This window comes from Mytilus edulis, chromosome 7 (assembly GCF_963676685.1).
Source record: "Mytilus edulis chromosome 7, xbMytEdul2.2, whole genome shotgun sequence".
Lineage (NCBI taxonomy): Eukaryota > Metazoa > Mollusca > Bivalvia > Mytilida > Mytilidae > Mytilus > Mytilus edulis.
The window spans coordinates 23733886-23759225 of record NC_092350.1 but is presented as its reverse complement, the minus strand read 5'-3'; the positions used below and the strand labels follow the sequence as shown (position 1 = coordinate 23759225).

Below are 25340 nucleotides of genomic sequence, written 5' to 3'. Positions count from 1 at the left end.
TGACAGACATAAACACCTTACAATCATTGCATACACCAAAAACGGTTATAATATCTGATAAACTAACAAATCCAAGAATATTTAACATTGAAAAATAAAGCATGGAAATGAGTTAAATGTTGACCAATACAGCATGAAAATGGGTTGTTAAACATTGACCAATAAAGCATGAAAATGAGTTCAAGGTCAAATATTGTTTATTTAATACTTAAAGTGTGAAAGATAACGACTTGACCATGAAAGCTTAACCTTGATCACTGATTAATGAAATGATGTCAAGGTCAGGTAGACATGTATATCTTGGTATCACACATTGTTGTCATAATAATGGAATTTGATGTGACTGTCATACAAGTGAGAGGTTAAGCTAGCTATAAAGTCAAGTTTAATCCACCTTTTTCTGCACAAGAAAATGCCTGTACCAAGTCAGGAATATGAGTGTTGTTATCCATACATTTGATGTGCTTGAGCTTTTGTTTATGCCATTTGATTAGAGATTTACCGTTTTGAATTTTTCTCGAAGTTAAGTATTTTTGTGATTTTACTTTTGTAAGGATTACATAAACTAAATATAGATATCCTGTTACTAAATAGTGTGGATTTTGTGTGACAATTTTTCTTAAAGTGGTTGCTGAACCATAAAAATACATCAACAAAAATCAACACTATAGATTAGCACCAATATTTTTAATAAATTGCAATATTGTTTACAACAAAATTGCACATATTCATTTCAGGCAGCGATTCAGATTGTCAACAAAATGCCTTAAGTAAAATATAACCACATAGAAAATTTAACAGCTACAGGTATTTAAAATAGAATAAAGGTTACATTTTACCCTCTATCAAATTATATCTTGATCCCTCATGGCATACTCTATTTTAACCATAATTTTGTTTAAAAAAAACAACAAAAAAACAACAAAAAAACAATTACCTTTTTTTTATAAATTAAAATGTATCAAAATCAATATTCATGTTTAAGTATATCAACATTAATTGATTGATTGATGATAGCTTTACGCCACATCAGGTATATCAGAATCAAAACAGACTCGTAGTATTTCATTTCATATTAACTAATCATCTGTGATGTTTTTGACCAAAAAAAACTCAATTCCAAGACTGTGCCATATTGATTTTAAAATTACATCATAGATTGCTTAAATATTTTTTTAAACATAGGTCCTTGGAGTATAAGCTCTTTAATAAAATTAAATTAAAATAAAAGCATTCAGAAATCAATATTCATTAAAATTCTGCATCTACACAGGGTGCCAGAAGGATACATTCGCCATGAGCGCTGGTGTGCCAAAAGGATACATTCGGCATGAAAGGGTTAAACCATAAACCATAACTTATGACAATTACAAAATAATTATAACTTAATAAAAAAGTTATATCTCCAAAAATATTTGCAATTGTAACAACCCACAAGTTTGAGCAATTTATAATGATATATGAATTTCACTTCATGAATAAAACCTTCATTAGTCCACCCCTATATGACGATAATTCATACTTTAACTTGAATATCAAATATAAAAACATGATGATTGAAAAAGTTCCAAGAATAAAGAACGTTGTCTGTAAGTCATACTGTTTGGCTATGTAACTGAATGGTAAGCCTGCCAGGAAAATGCCAACTGAAAAAATAAATCATCTGTTAGAAATGAAACTCAATGACCTGTAAATGCAAAAATTATCTATTTATGCAAATAATGCATTTGTTTGAGTATTGCAATAAAAAGAACTCACATTTTGATATCTGAAACATACAACTGTATGAAAAAGTTTCAGATATTGCAATATTGAATCTCGCATTTTAGTTTATTTTTACGAAATCGCAATAATAAATGTGTGCAATATTTTCTGAATTTACAGTAATACTGCCAGGAAAATACCAAATTGTCAAATTATGAAAGTGCTGTCATCTTAGATTTATCATCAGTGTTCAGTGGGTTATAAATATCAATTTCCTTTTTTCCATAACCTACATTCTTGCATTTGAATATCCTGACTTGATATTAATTCATATTGTTTTAGAACTCCTAGGTTGTTGCTTGTCTGTGGAAACTTTTGAAAAATGATGTAGGGTATAGGCAACTGTCTTGTAGCTTAACTCCTACAAAAACTTACAAGTAAATAGATATAAGTTTTCAGATAATAATGCATTCAGCTATCATCATTATACATCCTTGGCTTTCAATTTTTTTGTTTTGACCATTCCTGAAGACGATAAATCCGGAAAATTGCTTTGGTTGCAGAGATTTATAAATTGTTTTTGGTAAATTCAGAAATTATTGCAATTTTGTCATTTGAGACTAAAATGTGATTAAATTTTTGCGATATTGAGAAAATCCTGTTTAATTCATATAAACAATTTCCAAAAGCAAAGTTTGATTTATTGCGAGTATAACCCTGTCGCATTTTTTGCAATAATAAAAACCTTGCAATAATTTCTGAATATATTCAGTATATACAAAGAGCTATATGACCAAAAATTACAAAAAGGAATAAGGTTAACTTTGCATAAAGATAAGGCCCCTTATATTTCTTAATAATTCTGAAGTTTATCATCTGGGAAATTACAATTTTTTTTTTAATCATGTCAGTATAGAAGTACTGAGCTGATGACACCCTCAATGACTGAATATATAAAGCTTTTTAGTAATTTTACTGCATTTCTACTATGCACTGTTATTACTATTTCAGTAACTTCTTTTGATTTCTTTTTCTCATATAAATTTATAATATATCCAATCTTTTTAAAATTATGAAAACTTACTATTTGAAAACAAAGCAGCTACAGCATAAGTAGTCCCTGAGATATTTTTAGGTGAAGATTCCAGTGCAATCACTCCAGCTATTGATATAGGTCCATATATGGCAAAGCCAATTATAAAACCTATTAAAGATATTAACATCTGGAAAATAAGAAAGGAAAACATTTTTAATTGAAGAAAAGGCTAGTATGCACAAATCATTTATACAATATCAGACTGCAAAGTAGGAGAGATATTTTCTTTACAACAGATGCAACAATGACCATGACTAAATTTGTATATGCTAAAATGATATTGATAAACTAACAACTAATGGAGAGCTGTGGTGTAGTAGTTAGTGCATTGGACTACTAACACAAAGGTTCCTGGTTAAATCCCCACTCCTGGGAGAAAATTTTCAGCTCTCCCTTGACAACATTTGTATGGTCTTGAGAATGATGGTAGTCTGTCGGAAGGGGACGATAAAAGGCTGACCATTGTTAAGTGAGAGCCAAGTCTCTTGCACATAAATGACACCCTTGTAAATTTCGAAAAAGAGCAGGCTAATGCCGCTATAGGCAGCGCTCGCACCCGCAAAGTGGAAAGGGATTAATATAAGTTGCAATAACTTGTTTCCCAATCCACTATAAATAAATATATTTAAACTAACAACTAATGGTTTCGACAACATCATGAAAAATTCTGCTTTAAAAAAAAGTTATATGAATAAAATGAGAAATGTGGTATATATTAATGAGACGGAATTTATTATCAATACAAAAAATATAATATTTTTTTCATTTTTTTTTCATTTTTTTATGTCTTCCATTTAATTGGAAATAAATAATTTTCATATAATTTTTTCCATTGCAAGAGTAGATATTTCTTGTCATTTTTTTTTCTTTCTTAATCTGAAAGAGTAAATCTTTGCAAAAATAAGGCTGGTCATAATTTCAAAATCTTTGGGCTTGAGCATACCTAATGAAATTTATTTCAGAAATATGGCAAGCACACTGAAATCTTTGAGATAAGTTTAACCTATAAGCATGGATTTAATAACAAAAAAAATTATAAATAGATTACCTTAGACGAATCTTTATCAATAACTGTGATGAAACTATAGAGAGCTACACCTAATACTATGAAAAAATGTATCCATAATGTCTTTCTTACTAAAAACTGTGGAATATTTGAATTCTGAAATAAAGAAATACAAAATAAGTGTTAATTATAAAATAGGTGTAATCTCAACGGTTTTGTCAGGTTAAACTAAACAATATGTTTTTCTGGTTGTTTGTTTTTTTTGTATGTTTAATTTTTCAAAGAAGTTGGTTTTTGGAGTTTTGCCTGTACAAAACCATATTATCTAGACCAATTGTTATTTATTTTTGTCAGTTTGTTTAAATTTTCAGAGGAGATGGTTTTAGTGGTAAGTTAAGTCTGTTATACTGTACAATATTTTAAGGGATTCCTGCAATCATTTTTGTGTGTTATTTTATCAATGATTCTGTTCTAGAAAAAAAATGTATGTGAGAGTTGATTTTGTATAACCCTTTTTTGTTGAACACCCCATTGTTGAGTTCTACAAGGGTACAATTATATCAACATACTAACTTTTGAGATCATGTGGTCTGAAGAATATCCTGCTATAAAACTTCCCACAATTCCCCCTACTTCCACACTACTGACAAAACCACTTCCTGTTAAGATAATGGAATTACATGTATTAAAATTAAACAGGTTGTATAGCTGAATCTTTAAAAAGTAGTGTGAAAAAATAAAGTCAATCTTCATGCATAAATCTCAGATATTTTCTTCCTTTGTAATTTGAAGTGGAATTGTAGAGCTGTGAAAATCTGTCTTTTTATAAAAAAAAATTTAAAAAAAAAGCTCCAATTTACTGGAGTTTATGTTCAGTAGGGAGACATAAGAATCACCACATTCAAACTAAAAATTAAGATGTAATAGGCCCCTTCACGGGAAGTTAGGCCATATTGAACACGGGGCAGATTTTCATAATGGAGGTAAAAATAGAAAGAATTGAAAGTACTGAACGGTTAAGAGTGGAAAGTAAAATTAAATATTGCATTGGTTGTCGTTGATTTAACAGCTATTCTAGACAAAGGAAGATAACTCCAATTTTTATAGATGAGGTTAACAATGACATAATTTATATTTTTAGAACAGATATTATTAGATTCCTGCAAGTGCAACATCATTTTGTGCCTTGAATATCTGAGCATACAGTATATTACATCGATAAATTTCTAGAAATGTTCATGGATAGTATGTATAGAATGGTATATGGCCAATGCACTATATTTTGTGTATTAAAAAAGGTAGTGATCAGCCTTGGAACATTTAGATATCAAGTCAGTCCCATAAGGTTTTGATTGCATTTCATGCAATCTTTACCCAAAAATACAGGAAAACATCATTAAAACAGAGCAGAGTCCAAACATACCTATTAACAAGCTAAGTCCTATGTCCTCTACTAAGTATAGCTGGCCCCATTGTATAATACCATACTGTATTAATGATACAGTCATATAACACAAACATACACCCAGAAATCCTGGTAAGCGTAAAATCTTCCATCTTGAAATACTTTCTGTATCCTCTGTTAATAAATCAATAATATCTCTATTCGACATATAGTACAGAAAATAAAGTTAGAAAACAGAAATGAAAAATTGAACATTTTTTCTTTTGTAAAGGGGCATAACTCTAGAACAGTTAAGGTGATGCCACCAAAATTCAAACTTGATCTCTGTTTTGTGGTAATAAGCATTGTGTATAAGTTTCTTAATATTTGGTTGAAGCAAACTGAAGTTAGAGTCTTAGAGAACAGAAACCAACTTTATGATGTAAATACTCACGGACGGACGTACAATACAATACAATACAATATTTTTATTTTCCAAATTAAAGGGCCCATTAAGACCATAACATTAATTACAACATGACATAAACATTACAGAGTGATTAAAGAAACATAAAATAATAATTCAAAAGCATGAGGAAAGGATCAGTGGTCAAGGGGAGATAATTTTGATATCTATTAGAGTATTTAAGTTAACTAATTTTCTGATTTTCTAAGTTGCAGGCCTTTATCGAGGTATGCACATAAAATAGATAAAAATCTGCTATCTTCAGACAGACAAGGGCAAAACTTAAATAATGCCCCCTCCTCTATAGTGGGGACATAAAAAGCTTAAAACAAGGAGGAGTGAAGAATATTAAACCTGGTAACAGTAAAATCTTACATCTTGAAATATTTTCTGTCTCCTCTGTTAATTAATCAATATTGGTTACCTCTTTTGGACATAAAGTATAGAAAAATTGCTTAAAATAAGATGGAGTTAACAATATTAAAAAAAAATCTGTTGTAAGATTGCAAATTAGACAACTACATGGATTTCACCCAAATATGATCATAAAAAAAAGTTTCCTGAATATATACTCTCTAGCTTTATTCTAAAGGAAAGAAAACTAGCATACAAATTAATATGTAGACATCTAAACTTACAGTTACAGCTTTCACCATTAATATTCTTACCTTTTTTAACATTCATGCTTATATCCTGGCTCTGAACTGGTTTATCTTTTATCAGTACAAAAGTTATAAATCCTATCAGTATTGAAACCATTCCTGAAAGCAAAAAAACTTTTTATCCAACAATGCAAAAATAAAAGTAGAAAATGTTTTTCTTTTGAAAAGACTTCCTTATTTATGACATCAATCTGAAAACTTATTCATATTGAGTCTCTGGATTTTATGCAACTGTCATACAAGTGAGAGGTTTAGCTAGCTACAGCACAAGGTTTAATCAACCATTTTCTACATAAGGGAATGCCTGCACCAAGTCAGATATATGACAGTTGTTTTCCTTTGATGTGTTTGAGCTTTTGATTTTGCCATTTGATAAGGGACTTTCCGTTTTTTTATTTCCTTGATATTTTTGTAATTAGGCCAATTAAAATTAATTGATAGATTTTCATCCCCGCCCGCCCCTCTAAAATCGTCCCGCCCCGATTTTTTTTATTTTGAAAAAATTACGATTTCCGGATTTTGTTCATCTCCGTTTCCGGTAGCCGTCAAAAATTTTGTTTCCTTCCAAACTTTCTGTTTCAAATTTCGGTTTTCGTATTTTCTCGAGTAATTAAAAAAGATTCTGCAGCACTATGATGACAAAACCGTCTAGCAGAATAGAGATTAATTTCGAGAAGTGCATTTAATAATTGGGTTACAAGTAATACGTTGTATCCAAGATGGCAAATTGCGGCATGACACAAATTTCTGTGATAAGAAAACCGTTGATTTTTTTTATTGATTAAATGACTTTGTGGCAGGAATTTTTGACTGTGAATTATACCCAAAGAGCAAGAATCGTGGAACACATTGGTACAAAAACATAACTATAAACAAAATGACGCAAGCACGAACTTGTTAGATTTCTGACAGTATTTCGAGTTCAAAAAGTCGGCAAACATATACTTAGATTTCTTCTTCTTTTTTAGTTACAGAAAACCATCAACATTTTGGAGATTACATTCTGGCGCATGGGTTGCTTTTTAAACTTAATTTCAATTTTTCTTTATTTTTAAACCTACAAATTTTTATTGAACTTTAATTTAATTTTTACATTTGTTTTCTAAAAATGATCAAAAATTAAGAAAGAAAAAAAAGGGTACATTTAGTTTAAGTGGGAAAAGGTTTTAAGGAGTACTTCATGGGTAAGTTTATCCTTAAAGGTGTCTGTAGAAGTTTTGTTTGAAATTTCAGGTGGTAATTTATTCTAATATTTGATTGTTTGGCTGAAGAATGAGAATTAAAAACTGTCTTTATGAAACCGTCTTTATTGCATTGGAGCTGTCTGAATGTTAATTGATGAGTAGATCTTGTTTTTGACTGGCTTTATATGAGAATATCCTGAGATGGTTTTGCAATTTCATTTACCCATGGGTATTTTTTTGTTGACAAACAGCAAACACCTTCTGTCCCAATACCCTCAATAGAGCCATTAAACAACTACTTTTTGGTTAAGTTCATGTTTTACATGTTAATTATATTTGCATCTATAATTAGTTAATATGGAGGTTATATCAATGATTCTCAGAAAAGAGTATTGCTTGCGAGTCAATAGTTATCAAAAGTACCAGGATTATAATTTTATACGCCAGATGCGCGTTTCGTCTACATAAGACTCATCAGTGACGCTCAGATCAAAATAGTTAAAAAGCCAAATAAATACAAATATATAAGAAGAATCATAAAAGCACCAACCCTTTTGTTTTCATTTTATTCTGTACTCGTAATTCTTTAGTTGTATGTTTGTTTCATTTTATGGAGACAAGAAAATAGTCGCTTAGAAAGACACATCAATTTGGTGAAGGTAGTCCAACTGAAGAGAGCATTCTTCTTTCATGTTTTTGCTGTTTAGGTTTCTAAAGCATCAATTACATTTAGAACAGTGGTTGCCAATCAGAGATTTTTATTCATACAGATTTGAAATATTATTTACGATTCCTTATACATGTATATACATGATATAAGCTCATTATTACACTTGCATATTCGAAGAACACGTCACAAAAGGGTTTCATAAGAAATAAAAAATAAAAAATAAAATCCTCCCACCCGCCCCATTTTTTTCAAAAATTTGGATGAAAATCTACTAATTAATTTTAGTTGGCCTTATACTTTTAACATATACATTTCAATCATTAAGTTTTATTGACGCATACTACAGCTTGATATCTAAACATCTAGGTCCAAGTCAGTGTATTGACCATACACTTACATGTGTATTTCATTAAGCATGAATGTTACTTAGTCAATCAATTTGTTACATATCTTACCAGCTAGTCTAATACTTTCTCTCTATCCTACCACAGAAATTTACCAGCTAGTCTCATACTTTCACTGTATTCTATCACAGAATCTTACCAGCTAGTCTAATACTTTCTCTCTATCCTATTACAGAATCTTACCAGCTAGTCTCATTCTTTCTCTCTATCCTATCACAGAATCTTACCAGCTAGTCTAATACTTTCTCTCTATCCTATTACAGAATCTTACCAGCTAGTCTCATACTTTCACTCTATTCTATCACAGAATCTTACCAGCTAGTCTCATACTTTCTCTCTATCCTATTACAGAATCTTACCAGCTAGTCTCATACTTTCTCTCTATCCTATCACAGAATCTTACCAGCTAGTCTCATACTTTCTCTCTATCCTATTACAGAATCTTACCAGCTAGTCTCATACTTTCTCTCTATCCTATCACAGAATCTTACCAGCTAGTCTCATACTTTCTCTCTATCCTATTACAGAATCTTACCAGCTAGTCTCATACTTTCTCTCTATCCTATTACAGAATCTTACCAGCTAGTCTCATACTTTCTCTCCATCCAATGCTTGCAATAAAAGTGGCTGTGATTAACGGACCAAATGTTCCTGCTATGTTCATTGAAGTTGATAATATACTCCATACTGTTCCAAATATTGTTGGAGGACACCACTGATGGAAACAACAAAATAAGAATAAGAATAAGAATATTTATTATTCCAATCAAGGGCCCTTGATGGGCAGCATAACATGTACACATAAAACAATACATCATGATTTGTAACAGAAAAACATTAAAAAGTTCAGACAGATGTTATTATCTTCATTCTATATTAAAAATCACATACATTTAATTCCAGGCAGGATCAGAACTATAAAATCTTTACAATAATCGTTGTTATTGCATACATTAATTAACATTTTGTCTACCATCTAGACATGTAATAATATAGCTCCCTAAATATTTAAGTACAGACACATTTTCATTAATAAATAACCAAACAAATTTTGCCTCATTTGAAAGATATATAAAATTAGGACAGATACAGTTCATATATATACAATATGTTTATATTAATAATACTGTGGATTCATTAATATTTGTTGGATACTAATTTTTCGTGGATTTTGTGAGTAGAGGGGAATCACGATTTTAAATGTTCAACAAATTACAAATTTTCTTAAGGAATGTATGCAGACTAATCCAAAACCACAAAATAAAATATCCATGAATATGCAAGTTTTTCTCAATCCACGAAAATTGGTACATTGTACCCTCGAAAATAAATAAATACACAATAGCAGACAATCAACATGAAAGACTTAATCTAAGAATAAATTCAGAAATATGAATGATTTTGTAATAGTATCATAAGTCAAACTTAAAGTCCGATGAAGAATAGGGTTTTTTATGTAGATTAGACCATTGGTTTTCCTGTTTGAATGGTTTGACAATAGTAATTTTTGGGGTCCTTTATAACTTACTGTTCAGTGAGAGCCAAGGCTCTGTGTTGAAGACCGTACCTTGATTTATAATGGTTTACGTTTATAAATTGTGACTTGGATGGAGAGTTGTCTCATTGGCACTGATACCACATCTTCTTATATCTAAGTAAAAAAGTCAAATAAAATAATTGCTTATTTTTCTCCAAACCAAATGTTGCACTCATACCTCATCTTTCTATATCTATATAGTGTTGTAATATATTTGTTTGATATATCTGGTACAGGTATACTATGTATATTGGGGCGATATCTTTTTGCGCCAAAAAGTAACTCATTTGCGCCACAACTTATTTGCGCCAATACTTCTTTTGCGCCAACTAATTTTTAAAACCATAGGTATCATTTGCGCCAATAAAATAATCATCTAATTGCGCCAATTCTATTTATTTTTATTCATATATATAACAACTAAATGATTGACTAGGTACCATCAGCAAACAATCCTCTTACATTGTACAAAGAAATTTTAAATTAGCCTCGCATCCTAATAAAATCATCCCGCTTTCTGGATCGTTACACAATACAAAGTCATCATCTTTGTTTGTAACATCACCAATATCATCCAATATTGTGTGAAATTCTTCTTGATTTTTAGGTTGAGCCGGATGCAGTTTTCTTCTCTCTATATACATTGACTGACGCACATATTTTAAATCTTTCTTTTCTAAATTTTCTTTTCTAAATTTTCTTTTTCAATTTTGAAGAGCTCTGAATTTATTATTTTTGAAGGTCGCCCTGACAACATATCGGTTGCTTTTGTTTTGCTCGAAGTTCTTTCTTTCTTTTTACAAATGAAAATATGGTATTTTATACTGCCAAAATATGCTATGAAATTTTAATAAAGCGAAAATGTATTTTATACTCATGATAGTTGACTTGTATTTTTAGAAAAATTGTTTTATAGTCTCTCAAAACTCTTTATAGAGTGGCTCTTGTTGTTAACTTGTGTTTTAAAAAGCTGTATATTTCATATGTACATGTAACAAGTCACGGTGGTGAGAGTATTTGTCTTGTCTTGTCTTGTCTTGATAGGTAAAACATGTACAGGTATGATATAGGTAAAAAATATTAACAGGTAAAAGTGGCGCAATTTCATTTCATTTATTGGCGCAATTAATACTATCAAAATAAAAGAGAGTGGCGCAATTAAAGGGAAAATTCGCAAAAAAAATAAAATTTGATATTATGTTTATCCTAAATAAATAAGCATATTCCCAAAATATTAAAGGTTTATTCGTCTAGATAAGTGAGTTATTAGATTTTAAAAATCGACTCTCAATTCTCGGGAAGACGCCATCTTGAAAACTAATGACCACGGATATCTAATTACCACAAAGTCCTAGTATCCAGCATGACATGTCCGATAAATGAGTGTTCAAATGACTTGTCAAGCTGATGGATGTTCTACCCGACCAAGTAATGGAAGAAGTCTACATAGTTTCCAAAATCATCAAATCAAGTAATGGTTCACTAAGATTGATAAGAATATTTCAAAAAATAAATCTTAATTTTTTTAGAGGGTTAAATATTCAGCGTACAATGGTGAAGTCAGGTTGAAAAGCTGTAAATGACAAAAGATCGTACATTCCCCATTTCCATTCTCAGTTTTATTGGTTTTAGCTCGTCACTAAATTTACATTTTCGGCACCGAGATGCAGTTTCAAGTATTATATAGGACTTATGCTATAATAATGTAAAAGTAGTCGCAATAAAGTGAGAAAAAAAAGTCCGGAGATACTTATTGTGGAGGAATTATAAACTGAGATTTATCTTTGTTGTAAAAGTTTTTTTAAATGCTTTTTTCTAACGTATATTTTTAGATTATTTTGGGTTTTGGAACTTTTGATCTAACTTGACCAACGTTCAAAAACTTGTCTTCCTTCTTATAATCAGCTTGGTTTAATACCGGTAATTACCGGGTATTGTAAAAATGACATATTCGGGTATTCTAACGGTTGACTTCCTGGCAGGCTTGTTTAATTTAATACACAATGGACAAGGTCAATGAATCACGTGCGTGATTTCGAGTGAACCAGGTGTGCTCAGGTAAAACTTATAAAATATACCATACCAATATAAAACTGTCGGTGATATATATACATACAGCCTGTGTACAAAATCTAACAAAATTTAAGAGTGGTTATAAGAATAGATATAGACCAAATCTCCATGTTATCTAAATTAAATTTTACTATATTTATATTTCAGCACCTATTCTTCCGTTTTATTGGTCCCGTTATTTTTAATCAGTTCGTCCCGTTTATACCCTCACATATCTGACTTCATTTTCACTCTAGAAAACAGTGCTATATTTCAAAATGAACGCCGTTTTTTTTTTATAATTGTTCATTCATTTTACATGTGAAACAAGAATATCAATTGGGAAACTTCGGACTATACAAATGCAGAATATACTGTGACGGTTTGCGTTCGTCTAACGTGATAATAGAAATGAAGAAAAAAAAAACTGTCATGTAAAAAACAAGCACGCTCAAATCAAAATATAAAAAAAATATGTGAGTAAAAATTAACTGGATCAGAAAAATTAACAACCTTTGATCTCGAGTGTACTGGTAATAAATTTATTTGTTTTTATAGTATAGCTTCTTCCATTATCCAAATGATACTGAATTTATATTATTTCATAAGATTAACCCTTCCGACCTCACTAGAATCTGAGACTATGTGTTATAGTGGTATCAGCTAAAATCTAATGCCAATTATAACGCTAGAAGTAAAAATGTAATACAGGTACACTTTTCATTTTGTCATGGCTTTCAAATGTCTAAATTTAAGTGTTCCCGTACATTTTTTGCCTAAGTTAGGACAATTAAAATGCTTGTGTAAAACTAGTTTTATTTTCCCTTTAAAAAAAATATAAATAAATGATAAGAGTGTATATCATTTCATTCCGACAACTAAATTTAATTTCCAGACTTTAACCGGTTCATTTCTTAGTTTAGTAACTTCTTTGAATTCAAATAAAATAATAGCACCAAATAAAATTACATAATTCCACGGCGATTCACTTGTATTTGTCAACACCTTTAAAATGTATTTTAAATTTGTGTATTAAACTTGACCTCCTGTCGTATAACCCACTGATCCGAATAGACAGTCACACCTGGCACGGTGTGCCCTAGAGGCCAAGCTAATTACCGATCTGCAAATAACATTTCACCTTTATACAGGTCTTTCACGAGTATTGTCGGAGAATAATACACACATCGCATAAATAAAGTCAAAGCGTAGATAGTAAAAGGTCAATAAGCGTAAACCTATATATTGTCTTAACAGTTAAAGTTATATACTTTAATTTATTCACTTTATCAGTCTCAAAAAGTATAAATCTAAGCAAATAAAAATAATTATAATAATTTCTTGTGCTGTCTACAAAAATAAATCGAAATATATACGGTAAATATAGAAATTTTTCTCATGAATGTGTGCAACTGCACGACTGTGCGTTTTATTTTCTTATTATCCGATGGTTATTAGATATAGCATTTGTCATCGGCACGCTTACGATAACGGTAAAATATGATTAAAAACCAAGACTTTTAATGATTGTATTTTAAATCCCGGCATGCAAAAACCAGGAGAAAACGTCACGACCTACAGGAAGTAGTTAATATTTTTTCATTAATTATTGAATTTCTCCTTTATTACTGCACATATAGCGATAAAACTTTGTGAATATATATATTATGTCATAATGAACATATTTAAACCATAAGTAAAAAATCGCGAATTTTCCCTTTAATACTTTTTCAAAACTGCAATTGGCGCAAATTGATTCTGCCCGTATATTGAAATATATATAATATAATTATTTTAAGACAAGTTTATAAAAATACATATATGAGACAACTTATGTCTTACTTGCTTTAGAATTACTGCTGCAGCTGGCCATCCAGCTCCTTGTGATAATCCATTTAAAAACCACCAAAAACACAAAACTATAGTTGAATTAAAACCTAAATTATAATACAAAAAATATTTGTAAGTTTGCTTGAATATGACAAGGTCCAACAGTTGCTAGTACCGGTAATTCTGTTCTAAAAAGAAGGCCTTAATTTGACAATATTTTATGCTGCAGCAATTCATTGACCAAACAGTTACTTTGTAAAAAGTAAATTGGCCTAAGCAAAACTTTGGAGATGAATGAATGGTCCAAAGGCAAGACAATAACAAGCTAGCAGACAATAGACCTTGGAATTGCACTCAGTGCTAAATCACTTCTTAAGCATGTTCTTTTCTTGGTCTATATAATTTTAGCAGATGACTGAATGGTTCATTAACACAAAAGCAAAAGGACATCTGTTATACTGGGATTTTCCAAGTGTAGATAATCACAAGCTAGCATGCACTATTCGATGGAAATGCACTCAGTGCATGCAGTGCAATAATCACTCCTTAAGCATGTTCTTTTCCTACATGATATTACTAGTGCTTGAAAGTTTTATCATATAAGAAAGGCTATTATACAAATAATGGTGAATATATATAATTCTTGTAGAACATAGCTAAATTCACAAACTTCTACAATGAATCAAAAATTCTATTCAATAAAAAAAAATATAAACCTTTATTATTTATATCTCTTTAACACAGAAAAATGTAAATAGATTGTGCATTTATACATGAATATGATTTGGATCAAACAAAATATACACAAACAAAATCCATTATCAAAGTACCTGTAAAACTAATAGCTGTTATACCAGACAGTATTAGTCCACCGCTATTGAGTGCTTTTGGGCTTACAACATCTGCTAAAATACCACAGACAAATTTACTGATGGCATATGCAATAGACTGGCTGCTAGTTATCAAACCTGAAAATATAGAGTTATCTCCCATTTATAGAGTCTTAAATGTCATAGACAATCAGATTTATGTTTCACTGAACATTTTTTCTTTGGAAATTAACATAAATTGGATAATATTCTTTTACTGAGATTATTAAGACCAGTTCGCTGTACATTTTTTCCATACATAATCTTTAATATTCTCATATCTAGTCCCATGACAACAATTTCAAGCAAAGTACATGTATTTATGACAATTCATTTATAGAAAATGAGCATTTTATTTTTTAATTCAAATGTTGCCTACTTCAAGAGGTCAACTGGGGAAACATTTATACTGTGCAGAACAATACAATAGAGGCTTGTCATGCTTGTCAAAACCAGACTATATCATTGTAGGCCAATGCCCAATAAGCTAAAGGGGAGATAATTCAATGAGATAGGAAATATCATTTTATTTACATTATAAATGTACCTTCTAGATTTCTTTTAATGATTATCATTTGCCTTTCAGTTTATAGTACTGCAGATTATATATAAAAATAATCAAATCCAATAAAAACATAGATTTATCCCTTTTCTTTCAAATTAATAAATATTTTAAATTTGGTTGTTATCCACTCTTTTGTCAGGTTGTTGTCTCTTTTACATATTCCCCATTTCTATTTTCAATTCTAAATATATGATACTCATGTATATGAATTTTTTTCCTTTTTCTTAAAAATTTTGCAATGACTTACCAATTTGGCTTTTCTCAAATCCTTCTGATGTTACTAAAGCAGGTATGGAGAAGGCTACAGATCTCCTTACATACACATACAAAGTATAACTAATATATAAACTGGTAAAAATAATCAGTTGTCTCCCTTTTAGTTCCATTCTTCTTCTTTAGCTCTACATTATTCTGTAAAATAAACTCTTTCTTTTACAACAATACAAATATGTTTATTATAGTGACATTGTGTATAACAAAATATGTACAATATTGAAATATTTCAATCAAATTACACCCGGCCCAATGGACCTATAAGTCACTTCAAATCAATACTATAGTATTAATTCAAATTGTCATAATGACTGTTCTAAGTATCGAGCTGTTTTTTGAGGATAATCTAACAATAATAAATTTAACTTTTCATTGTTATTCAAATTCAATAAGGTTTCACTAAGTCCAGAGAATAATTGATTACGTAGTCCATTGTAAAATTGGCATTCAATCAGAAAGTGTAGTTCATTTTCAACATGTCCGGAGTCGCACATTCTACATGTCCGTTGGTATTCTACATTTTAAATTTTGTTTAACATATGTTTCTATTGAATATGTAGATTTAAAGGTTCTATATGTACGTAGTTTCGGAACGTTAGATAAGTTTGTATGCCATTTTATTGCACATATATCCATAAGATTGTTTCTGACGGTATTAATATCACATTTTAGCATTTGTTGAAAGTTATCATCCATACCAACTAAAGACATTATTGTTCTTACACTAGATGACCAATTGTTCAAAGATATAAGTTCATAGACCCATAGGAACACCTTTTTACAAAGTGTTCTATTGTACAGTTCCATCAATCGGTTCCAATTTCTAACCATATTACACCAGAGACGTTCTTTTGAAGGTAACCACAACATTTGAATGAGGGTGGTAATGCCTTTATCGTCAGGCATCACGCAGTAATTTTCAGCTACCATTAGTGTCAAATTGGTTAACATTTTACTGTAATTCATCAAAATATCCTTATCCTGATTCCTCATCTGTCTCAAATAATTATCGTTACCGTTATTTTTGGAAACAAAATAGCATGATTCATCAAATTCAGCTGATTTTTTTATCGTCTAAAAGAAAGTGTACATGTTATCGTCATGCAAAAAAAATTAAAGAGGGTAGTAATGGGGGTACCTTCATGACTCCTATATGTCATGAAGGTACCCCCATTACTACCCTCTTTAATATTTGAAACATTTGAGTATTTGAAAATATTATGCAGTTAAATTGTTGAAAACCTCCATATCAGAATTTAGCGTAAAAATGAATACAGTTTTACTGTTCTTTATTTCCAACTGAGACTACTATAACACATGTCTCAGTTTCAAAAGACTCTTTTACTAGCTAGATCAATGCATTTCATCAATAATCACATTGCTGACAAAAGTTTGTTGTCATTTTTTCCGCAATTTCTTGTGGGGCAATTGATATTGCAGGAGCATAACTTCAAGCAAAACACTTAACAGTAAACCATACACATGTCTACATCTACATCTACATGGGTAATCCGTAAAGAGTCGGTTGACTCATCACACGAATGTATTAAGATTAAAGTTGTGTCATCCAAAATGTGCTCTTTTAAAATCATATGTACAGGTGCCAGTGCAGATAAAAACATGTGTGTGCTGATTTACTGATATCTGTGTGCTATGAGGTTGGTTTTGAATGCCTCATAGTCATCAATGTCCAATAAGCTAGGTGGTAGTTCATTCCAGTTTGTGATGGTTCTTACAAAGACGCTATGTTTTCTTTGTTCAGAACTTGATCCTAATCTGACAAATCGTCGTTGATGGAACTGACGTATCTTTCTTGCTGGTGTCATCAAGTATTCTGGAATCGGAATAACAATAATGTCTCTTCTTGAACAGCATAGCATTCCCCGATTTGCATTATATCCTCATCTAATGGGTTTTCATACTATTAAAAATGCACCATGTCGTCACAATTTCCATTGTAAAAGCATGCATATATAGTATGAATTCATATGACGTACGAAACATATGATCTGACCATGCTTTGATAGAATAATTAACTTTGATATATATTATTAATTATACGATAAATGTATTTTTGAAGTTTCCTGCATAATTAAGAAAGTCACTTTAAAATTACAAGTGGCGGATCCAGAGTGAGGGTTCCGTGGGTTAGATGGAACCCCCCTTTTATTTTGACGATCAATGCATTTGAATGGGGACGTATAATATTTGTAATTTTGCTTGAGTGCCCAACAAACTTACAAGTGAAAAAAAAAAACAACATACAAAACAAACAACTCATATTATACCGTTAAGATTTTTTTTCAATATTCTAAAATACTGATACTTATTAGATTTCGTTCAAAGGGAAATAATCCTTGCAACATTAAACGAGTGTCATCAACTTAACATTTTTTTTCTTATATGCATACAAAAAAACCAGACTGTTCCTGTAAAGGTACATGATAAAATTCCCACATAGACATACATTGTACATAAACCTTTTGCTTTTTCAGTCTTTCTTCACTTTTATACTGGTTCCACTTACGGAGATAAAGGCATTGAGATTATCTTCTTTAAACAGGGAACAAGTAAATATACTTCTTCCGGGTCAATTAACAGGTGCGTGCTCGGAAACCACGGAACGTTATCTGGTTATCTATAATATTTCTATTCATGTTCTGTGAAAATTTAATGTATTCGTAGCATTTTCCACAAATGGCAACATTCACAAAGATGAACAGAATTTGTTCTTCAATTTGCAAATTCTTGGTAAGTGTTTTTACAGTTTGTATTTTTCTTTGAGCACTAGTAGCCGAGTAGACTCTTATATACTATACTATAGTAGTTGTACTGTGACATTGATTCTAGTACAATGTATGATAGTCCCAGCTGAGTAGTTGGACATTATATCTAACTGTCTTAACCACAGAGAAGAAAATAAGATGTCAAAAGCAACGAAATGAAACAAAAATATAATGTTTGAGCAGTTACTAACATTGAAAGTGAAACATCGCCAACGACAGTGGGGGATCTAGTTCTAATAAGCAAAAATTTCTGGGACGCATTTCCAGATTTTTTTTTTTAAAAAGCCTTGCAAGACGTCATAAATATTTGGACTGGGGGATCTAGAAATTTTCATAAAGGGAGGAGGGGGCAGTGACTTCCCTTAAAGGTCTCCTGCTCCATTCATGCCTCAGTGATTCCCTAAAAAAAAAATGTTTGATCACAGCTCTATAGTTTAAACGAATATCCTCTGCTTCCAGTAATTGCATTTCATGCAAAACCTTTTTTATTTAATAATTGATTGTGTGATTCATAGGAACTATAGAATTGAAAGCAAGTTAAAACCATGTGTCAACCTCTTGTCAAACAAATCAATTTTAATATATATATATTCTATACAATTTATATATGGTACATGTCAAATCATACTATATTTATGATATATATAGATTGATATTGATAAAATATGAGAAGTAATTGGTTTTTATACAATCTGTAAAGCATTATCAATTTGAATAAAATTGGAATTAAAAAAAAAAGATTTAAACCTGTTCAAATGACAATGCTTATATAATTTATTTTCATCTTATAATTTTTTTTAATATGCTCAGTAAATTTGAAGTACATTTTGTAATTAATTTTAATTATCAATAAATGAAAATGTCCTATTACATCTAGTCTTTTCCACCTACACCGGTACGTACCATACCAGAAACCTAAATTAATATTAAGCATATACAAGTATACATTTATCACCAATTTATACATTTTCCCTTTGATCTTACTGCATAAAATTTTGTAAGATCATGGACAGGACTTGATACTTAAGAATATTAGGCATTCTATTGCAACAACATTTGTAACATTCATTTTGATTGGATAACGTCACTTACAAAATGTATTTACATGGCATCAATTGACAATTGATGCTATGGGACGTACGCGCAAGCGCAGACAGCATATGACAGATTTTAAATACATGTTTTAACGTTGTTTTCTGTCAGTTGCATTAGAATGGAGATAACAATATTGTAGTTTAAGCTCCGACGGCATCAATTGGGGAATTGATGGTTGCAAATTCCCGTTTACTGTCTCCACTAACGTGTCACCAGTAAACTTAATTTGCGACCATCAAATCCCTAATTGATGCCTTCAGAGCTTAAAATACAATACAGTTATCTCCTAAATGACATCATGTACAATGTATATCAGTGCAGCAAAGTCACACGCTCAAGTCCATCCGCATCATTTTATCAATGAAATGTACACAACTTCATTCAAACACCTGTCATTATATTTTGTACATGCAACAGTAGTTTTACTTACTACATATATATCATTTAACTTCATATTCTCAATCAAAACAACATTTCAACTAAAACAAAATGCTTATAAAAAGAAAATAATGGCATTTTGTTTTTTGAAACTGACTTCATCAGCTCGCCTTTAAGCTGGCTTGCTCAGCTTGTTTGATATTCTTGGTGATAAAGTTAGTATTTAAAACAAAAGTGTCATAAATTAATAATATATGTATGCTGTATTTATATTGTAAGATAGTCTTTATCATCAGAAAGATTCAATTCATGTACATTTTTTTACTTTTAAGTTTTCAACATACGTTTGCAGGGGCCAAAATTATGAGAGGGGGGACTTTAGTCCCCAAAATGGAAGTAAAACTACCAAGAATATATAGAAATGATAAAATCTTAATGAAAATAATCACTTCATTGGTTGAATTTCCTTTGTTTTGGGCATTTCAAGCATTGATTCAATTCCATAGATGATTATACAGATTTTCGTTTCTAATGAATTTGTTTTGAAAGTACCTTTCAAAAATCTGTTAATTGTAAATGGATGTTGTAAAAAAAGTGTTCATGTAGGTCTTTCATTCTAATGCAATTATTTTGTATCAATGGTTCTAATTGGATGACAGTAAGTCGAAATTCTCTATCTCCTTGTCTGTAACAAAGGAAGCCAACATTTTGAATTGCGAAATGTATTGACATGAAATTTCTACAATAATTAGCAAAAAAAACTCTAATTGCACCTAGAAATCTCCTTTTATCAAATTTTATTACATTCTGAAGGGGCCAAGAAGTCAGAAAAAGCCCAGTGTTAACGTTTGAGATCAAAAGCATACATATTGTACATAGTTTATGGACAAAAGAAGATAACATCTTTTCACAGAATTTTCTTTGAAGAAAATTTTACACTAAAATAATGATTGAAATTGAAAAATGTACTTCTTTTGCATTAGAAAGGAGATAACTGTATTGAATTTGAAGCTTTACGGACGTCCATTGGTAGTTTCACTGTCTCAAATAATAGTTAACCTGTCTCTGCCATGCATGGCCAGGTAAACTAAATTTGCAACAGTAAAACTACCGATAGACATCCGCAAAGCTTCAAATACAATTAAGTGAACCCTTAATTGTTTTCAGTATCTGCATCTAGCACATCACAATACAAAGCTCATTGCCTCAATAATATGTCATTATATGCAATTGGTGTGACCAAACATTATACCTTTTATTTATATGTTGATTACAGTTAAAGCAACCAAAGATACTTGAAGGGAATAGGACATTACAGAGAGGATTGAGAACTTCCCCTGTAGCCAATCAGAATCCTCAGGGGCAGGAACAGGTAAATCCCATTAATACATTCTTTTTATTCCACATGTGGTGTCATTAATTGAAAAAAATAATTATATGTAAACCCTGTTTTTTTCGATGGAGTTTATGCTTTTCAATCTTCTGTTTTTAATGAAGTGTTTTATGACTGTTGTTTGTAAATTCATCGTTTTAAGCTCATCTGGTTATAACAAGTTTGTGATCAGCTATTCCAATCATTTGACATCTGTTTTCTCAGTTCTTCTGTCTGTCATCTAATATTCTTTGAATTTGTTACCATATTGGGTTTTAAAAGAGATTTTATTTCAAAATGGGGCTTAATTGGTTATTCAACAGTTTCATATGATAAATACACATGTAGAAACCATAAGTAAAGCTTAATATGGGAAACATGTGAAAAGGTTATTTGAAGATAGATTGTGTTATCAAAGCTTCAAGTTCGGTAAAAATGTATTATAGGAACTTCAAATTTTAAAAGATTATACACATGCATGTTTTTTTTACAATCCTAAATTAAGGTAAAATCCCTGGAGGGCTTTTTGGTTCTTAGGTTAAACTTATTCATCTGTTTAGACTTTTACATATATACTTCAATTTCACATTCATTTAACAACAATGTTTAATAGTTAAGAAAATTTTACAATTTCAGTGTTGCATTCTGATGATTTTAACATTGCACAAGATCTTATTAATCTCTTACTGTTTGTTTATGTTATGACATCAAATCTATTTGGAGGTGGATTAATTGATGATTGACTATCTGAGTCTTAAAGTATATAGTCATCAACAAACTACCATGTAAGGAACATTAATATAAAGACAGCCTCTGGCGTTAGTTACAAAGAGTGATACTGTCTCTATAAAAGATGTAGATTTACGTGAGATGAAAAGAGCCAGTGCATGTTGAATTTGTACTAATATTTTGAATGTATATAAAATACAAAGATGATAGTAATTTACTTGAAATGTATTTTGATTGACTTTCCATATTCACTTGATTTTCTGAATATCAATATGTCATATCATTATAATTCTAATGTCTTTGTTTATTTTCATTCTTTCTAAGCAGGGTAATGGTACTCAATCTGTAAGTGAATTTTCAGTGGAATTTAAAAATAAAAAAGGCAACTGTACAACTATTACAAAATTTAGATTTTATATCAGATGAAATATGAACATAATTTGGATTATCCGACTTTTTTTCCATTTTTTTTTTCGGTACCACTAAAGGCTTTTTCAAACAGCCCCACACTATACAGGATAACCGACCGAACACAGTTACCAATGGTGTAGTTCACATTCAAATATACCGTAAATAGGATTGTAGACTTTTAATTCTCCTTTGTTCATGCAAAATCCATATTGGAATCTGCATACAAAAACAAAAAATATCAAATATACTGTCATTACTGTGTTTTTGAAAGGAAACTAAACCATTGGTAACTGTATTCAGCTGGTTGTCCTGTTTAGTGTGGAGCTGTTTGAAAAAGCCATAAATGGTACTAAAGCAAAATTAAGAATATTGCAAAATTATAGATCATTGGCGCTTTCCATATTCATATAAACACAATTACTTATGACCTCTTATCTTCTATATGGCTCATTCTTTGTCATGTTGTCTTGAATCAAAATGCAATAAATCTGTTGTGGAACATTTTTAGTGTGGAAATGCAAATAAAAAACAGATAAGTCCTTTACCATTCTACACCAAGCATTGGATAGCCTTGAAAAACAAAAGTTGTACAATTGCCTTTAGTTGGCTAGTCAAATTTTGAGGGGAATCTGAAGTAAATAAAATATTTTTCCTCATCATTTTAAACAGCAATTACTGCATTTAGCATTACTGAAACATAATAAGAAATGCTTTATTGCATTATTTCATTATTAAAAAAATTTAGATGATTTAAATTCATAAATAAATGTACTGGTTTGTTCCATTATTTTAATACTTATTTAAAATTTATAATGTGACAAAAACATTTCTTATCACAACATTATTCAAAGCTCTATGCAATGTGAGTTTGCTTATTATGTAAGGTAAAAAAAAATACATAATTTTTTTAAATTGAAAGTATTGCATACTGAAACCATTTTAACTTCAAAATGTATAAATGCAGTAACCACTGTGCATCAGTTTATTACAGTTTAACCAATTTAATTGATAAAAATTGAACACTTGAACAGCTTGTCCAAGGTTTGATAGAATTATACAAAATAGATTTTTACATGTATCATAAAAAACACCTTAATATATTTTGCTTCATATAACAATATTTTAACATGTGTATGAAAATATGAAAACATATATTTGCTTTTTGCCAAAGAAAGGTCAATTCTTAGTGAAAGTTACACATAGCATGGTGAATGTCAAACTGTAAATGGGGGAAAGTCATAATGGCACGTGTTATGTGTAATCAACTGCTGTATATTGCACACACTGCGTCATTACTTTCTTAAATGCTTGTTCATGTATATTCATTAAAAAATACACAATTTTTCAAGTACATTTTTGAATTGATATTGTGAAACTTGGTCTGTTTTCAGCAATATTATTGATGGATGGTACCCATGTCTTGTAATCATCTCCATTCTGGTTCAACCTTGAACCTTCAAATTTTCAAGAATTCATGATTTTATTTGCATGAAGCACATTTTATTATGCATGGTTCACTGTTGTATAGCCAATCTTGTAACTCAATTTAGAATCATAAATCTGTAAAATTTTATAATAAAGCTAGTTTATTACCATGATTTAAGCTAGTTTCTTTCCTTTTTTAGGAAGTAGTAATATTGGAGCCAGCATTTTTAACCTCCAAAGTGGCGGGAGATATTATTATTTTAAAATCTAATGTTTTATTCATATGTAACATTATTAATCAAGGCTAAAATGAATCAAATTATAAAAAATTACTTCATGTACTTATCTAAACATGGAGACGTAGTTGGAACAAACTTCCTGGTACCTATGCCTCTCTGTATTGTGTAAAAAAATCATGTTTTTAGTTGACACTTCTGCAGTAATACAAAACAATAATGAGAAATTTCAGAGAAAAAAAAATCACTGTTATTTCGGTATACCAACATTTCCTCATTACATGTATTGAAATTGAACGCATTGAAAGACATTAAATTCTGCTATAAACATGAATTAGTTCACAGCAAGGGAGATAACTTGCTTCGTGCTATCGCTCATAATTCCAAAGAATAATTCCATGCTTTATACACAATGTGATATTTATTATGATATCACATTCCAACCTTATAAGATTGATAAAATTATTTTACCTGTTATAGATATATACCTTTGAATAGATATTAAGAAGATTTTAGAGTCGGCCTGCAATTTGATATTTCCCTGAAAGAAAATGTAATGAAATTGTATTATAAAAGGATCAGTGTTTTCTTATCAAAGTTTTTGACCTGTTTCATATGTTACTTTCAATAGAATATATAAACATAACAACCCCTAACCAATTTTTTTAAAAACAATGTCATATTATATTTTAAAGTAAGGTATTGTAAATTTGTTAAATATCTAGATATATATTAAAATACTATAATTTTTTTCATAAAATACGTAGATATAGGAAGATGTGGTGTAAGTGCCAATGAGACAACTCTCCATCCAAATAACAATTTATAAAAGTAAACCATTATAGGTCAATGTACGGCCTTCAACACGGAGCCTTGGCTCAAACCGAACAACAAGCTATAAAGGGCCCCAAAATTACTAGTGTAAAACCATTCAAATGGGAAAACCAACGGTCTAGTCTATATAAAAAACAAGAAACGAGAAACATGTATAAATTCCATAAACAAACAACAACTACTGTACATCAGATTCCTGACTTAGGACAGGTGCAAAGATTTGCAGCGTGAATAAACGTTTTAATGGTACCAAACCTTCTCTTTTTCTGAAACAATAGTATAACATCACAACATAGAAAAATACACGATAAAATATCAATGTTTATGTTCAAAATGGTTAATTGTATTTGCTATTATGTTCTGTTATAGAGA

The 25340-nt window shown here is 30.3% G+C and overlaps 2 protein-coding genes across 9 annotated transcripts in view; one reads left to right on the top strand and one right to left on the bottom strand.

The window, feature by feature from the left end:
• Positions 1-672: 672 nt before the first annotated feature.
• LOC139481063 (glucose-6-phosphate exchanger SLC37A4-like) lies at positions 673-18263 on the bottom strand. 3 transcript variants are annotated; one of them, XR_011654551.1, is made up of 12 exons: positions 18183-18244; positions 15677-15840; positions 14826-14963; positions 14008-14102; positions 9156-9291; positions 6325-6417; positions 5230-5385; positions 4380-4465; positions 3849-3962; positions 2789-2927; positions 1346-1646; positions 673-1265 (listed from the first exon to the last, which is right to left on the bottom strand). XR_011654551.1 is itself a non-coding variant. In XM_071264131.1 (11 exons), the coding sequence occupies exons 2-11, from the start codon at positions 15813-15815 to the stop codon at positions 1468-1470; spliced, it is 1275 nt and encodes a 424-aa protein (XP_071120232.1). In that variant the 5' UTR covers positions 15816-15840; positions 18170-18263; the 3' UTR covers positions 673-1467. The 3 variants fall into 3 exon arrangements, 2 of the variants coding, with proteins under 2 accessions (XP_071120232.1, XP_071120234.1); XM_071264131.1 differs by having other exon boundaries at positions 673-1646; positions 18170-18263; XM_071264133.1 differs by having other exon boundaries at positions 673-1646; positions 18183-18241.
• A 33-nt stretch (positions 18264-18296) lies between these two features.
• Positions 18297-25340, top strand: part of LOC139481062 (phosphonopyruvate decarboxylase-like) — a 30675-nt gene continuing 23631 nt past the window's right edge. For 2 of the 6 annotated variants that reach the window (XM_071264127.1, XM_071264125.1), the window contains exons 1-3: positions 18297-18453; positions 21238-21333; positions 22387-22407. In XM_071264127.1, the coding sequence (XP_071120228.1) occupies positions 18400-18453; positions 21238-21333; positions 22387-22407 (171 nt within the window). In that variant the 5' untranslated portion in view covers positions 18297-18399. The remainder of the gene's footprint in view (positions 18454-21237; positions 21334-22386; positions 22408-25340) is intronic. The other 4 variants (XM_071264128.1, XM_071264126.1, XM_071264130.1 and 1 more) reach the window with 2 other exon arrangements.

Coding starts and splice junctions, on each gene's coding strand:
- LOC139481063 (XM_071264131.1), bottom strand. CDS start 15,815: ATGGAACTAAAAGGGAGACAACTGATTATTTTTACCAGTTTATATATT. Junction 9,292..14,007: donor CAGCAGTAATTCTAAAGCAA/GTAAGACATAAG, acceptor TGTTTCCATCAG/TGGTGTCCTCCAACAATATT. Junction 2,928..3,848: donor TTGATAAAGATTCGTCTAAG/GTAATCTATTTA, acceptor CTTATTTTCCAG/ATGTTAATATCTTTAATAGG.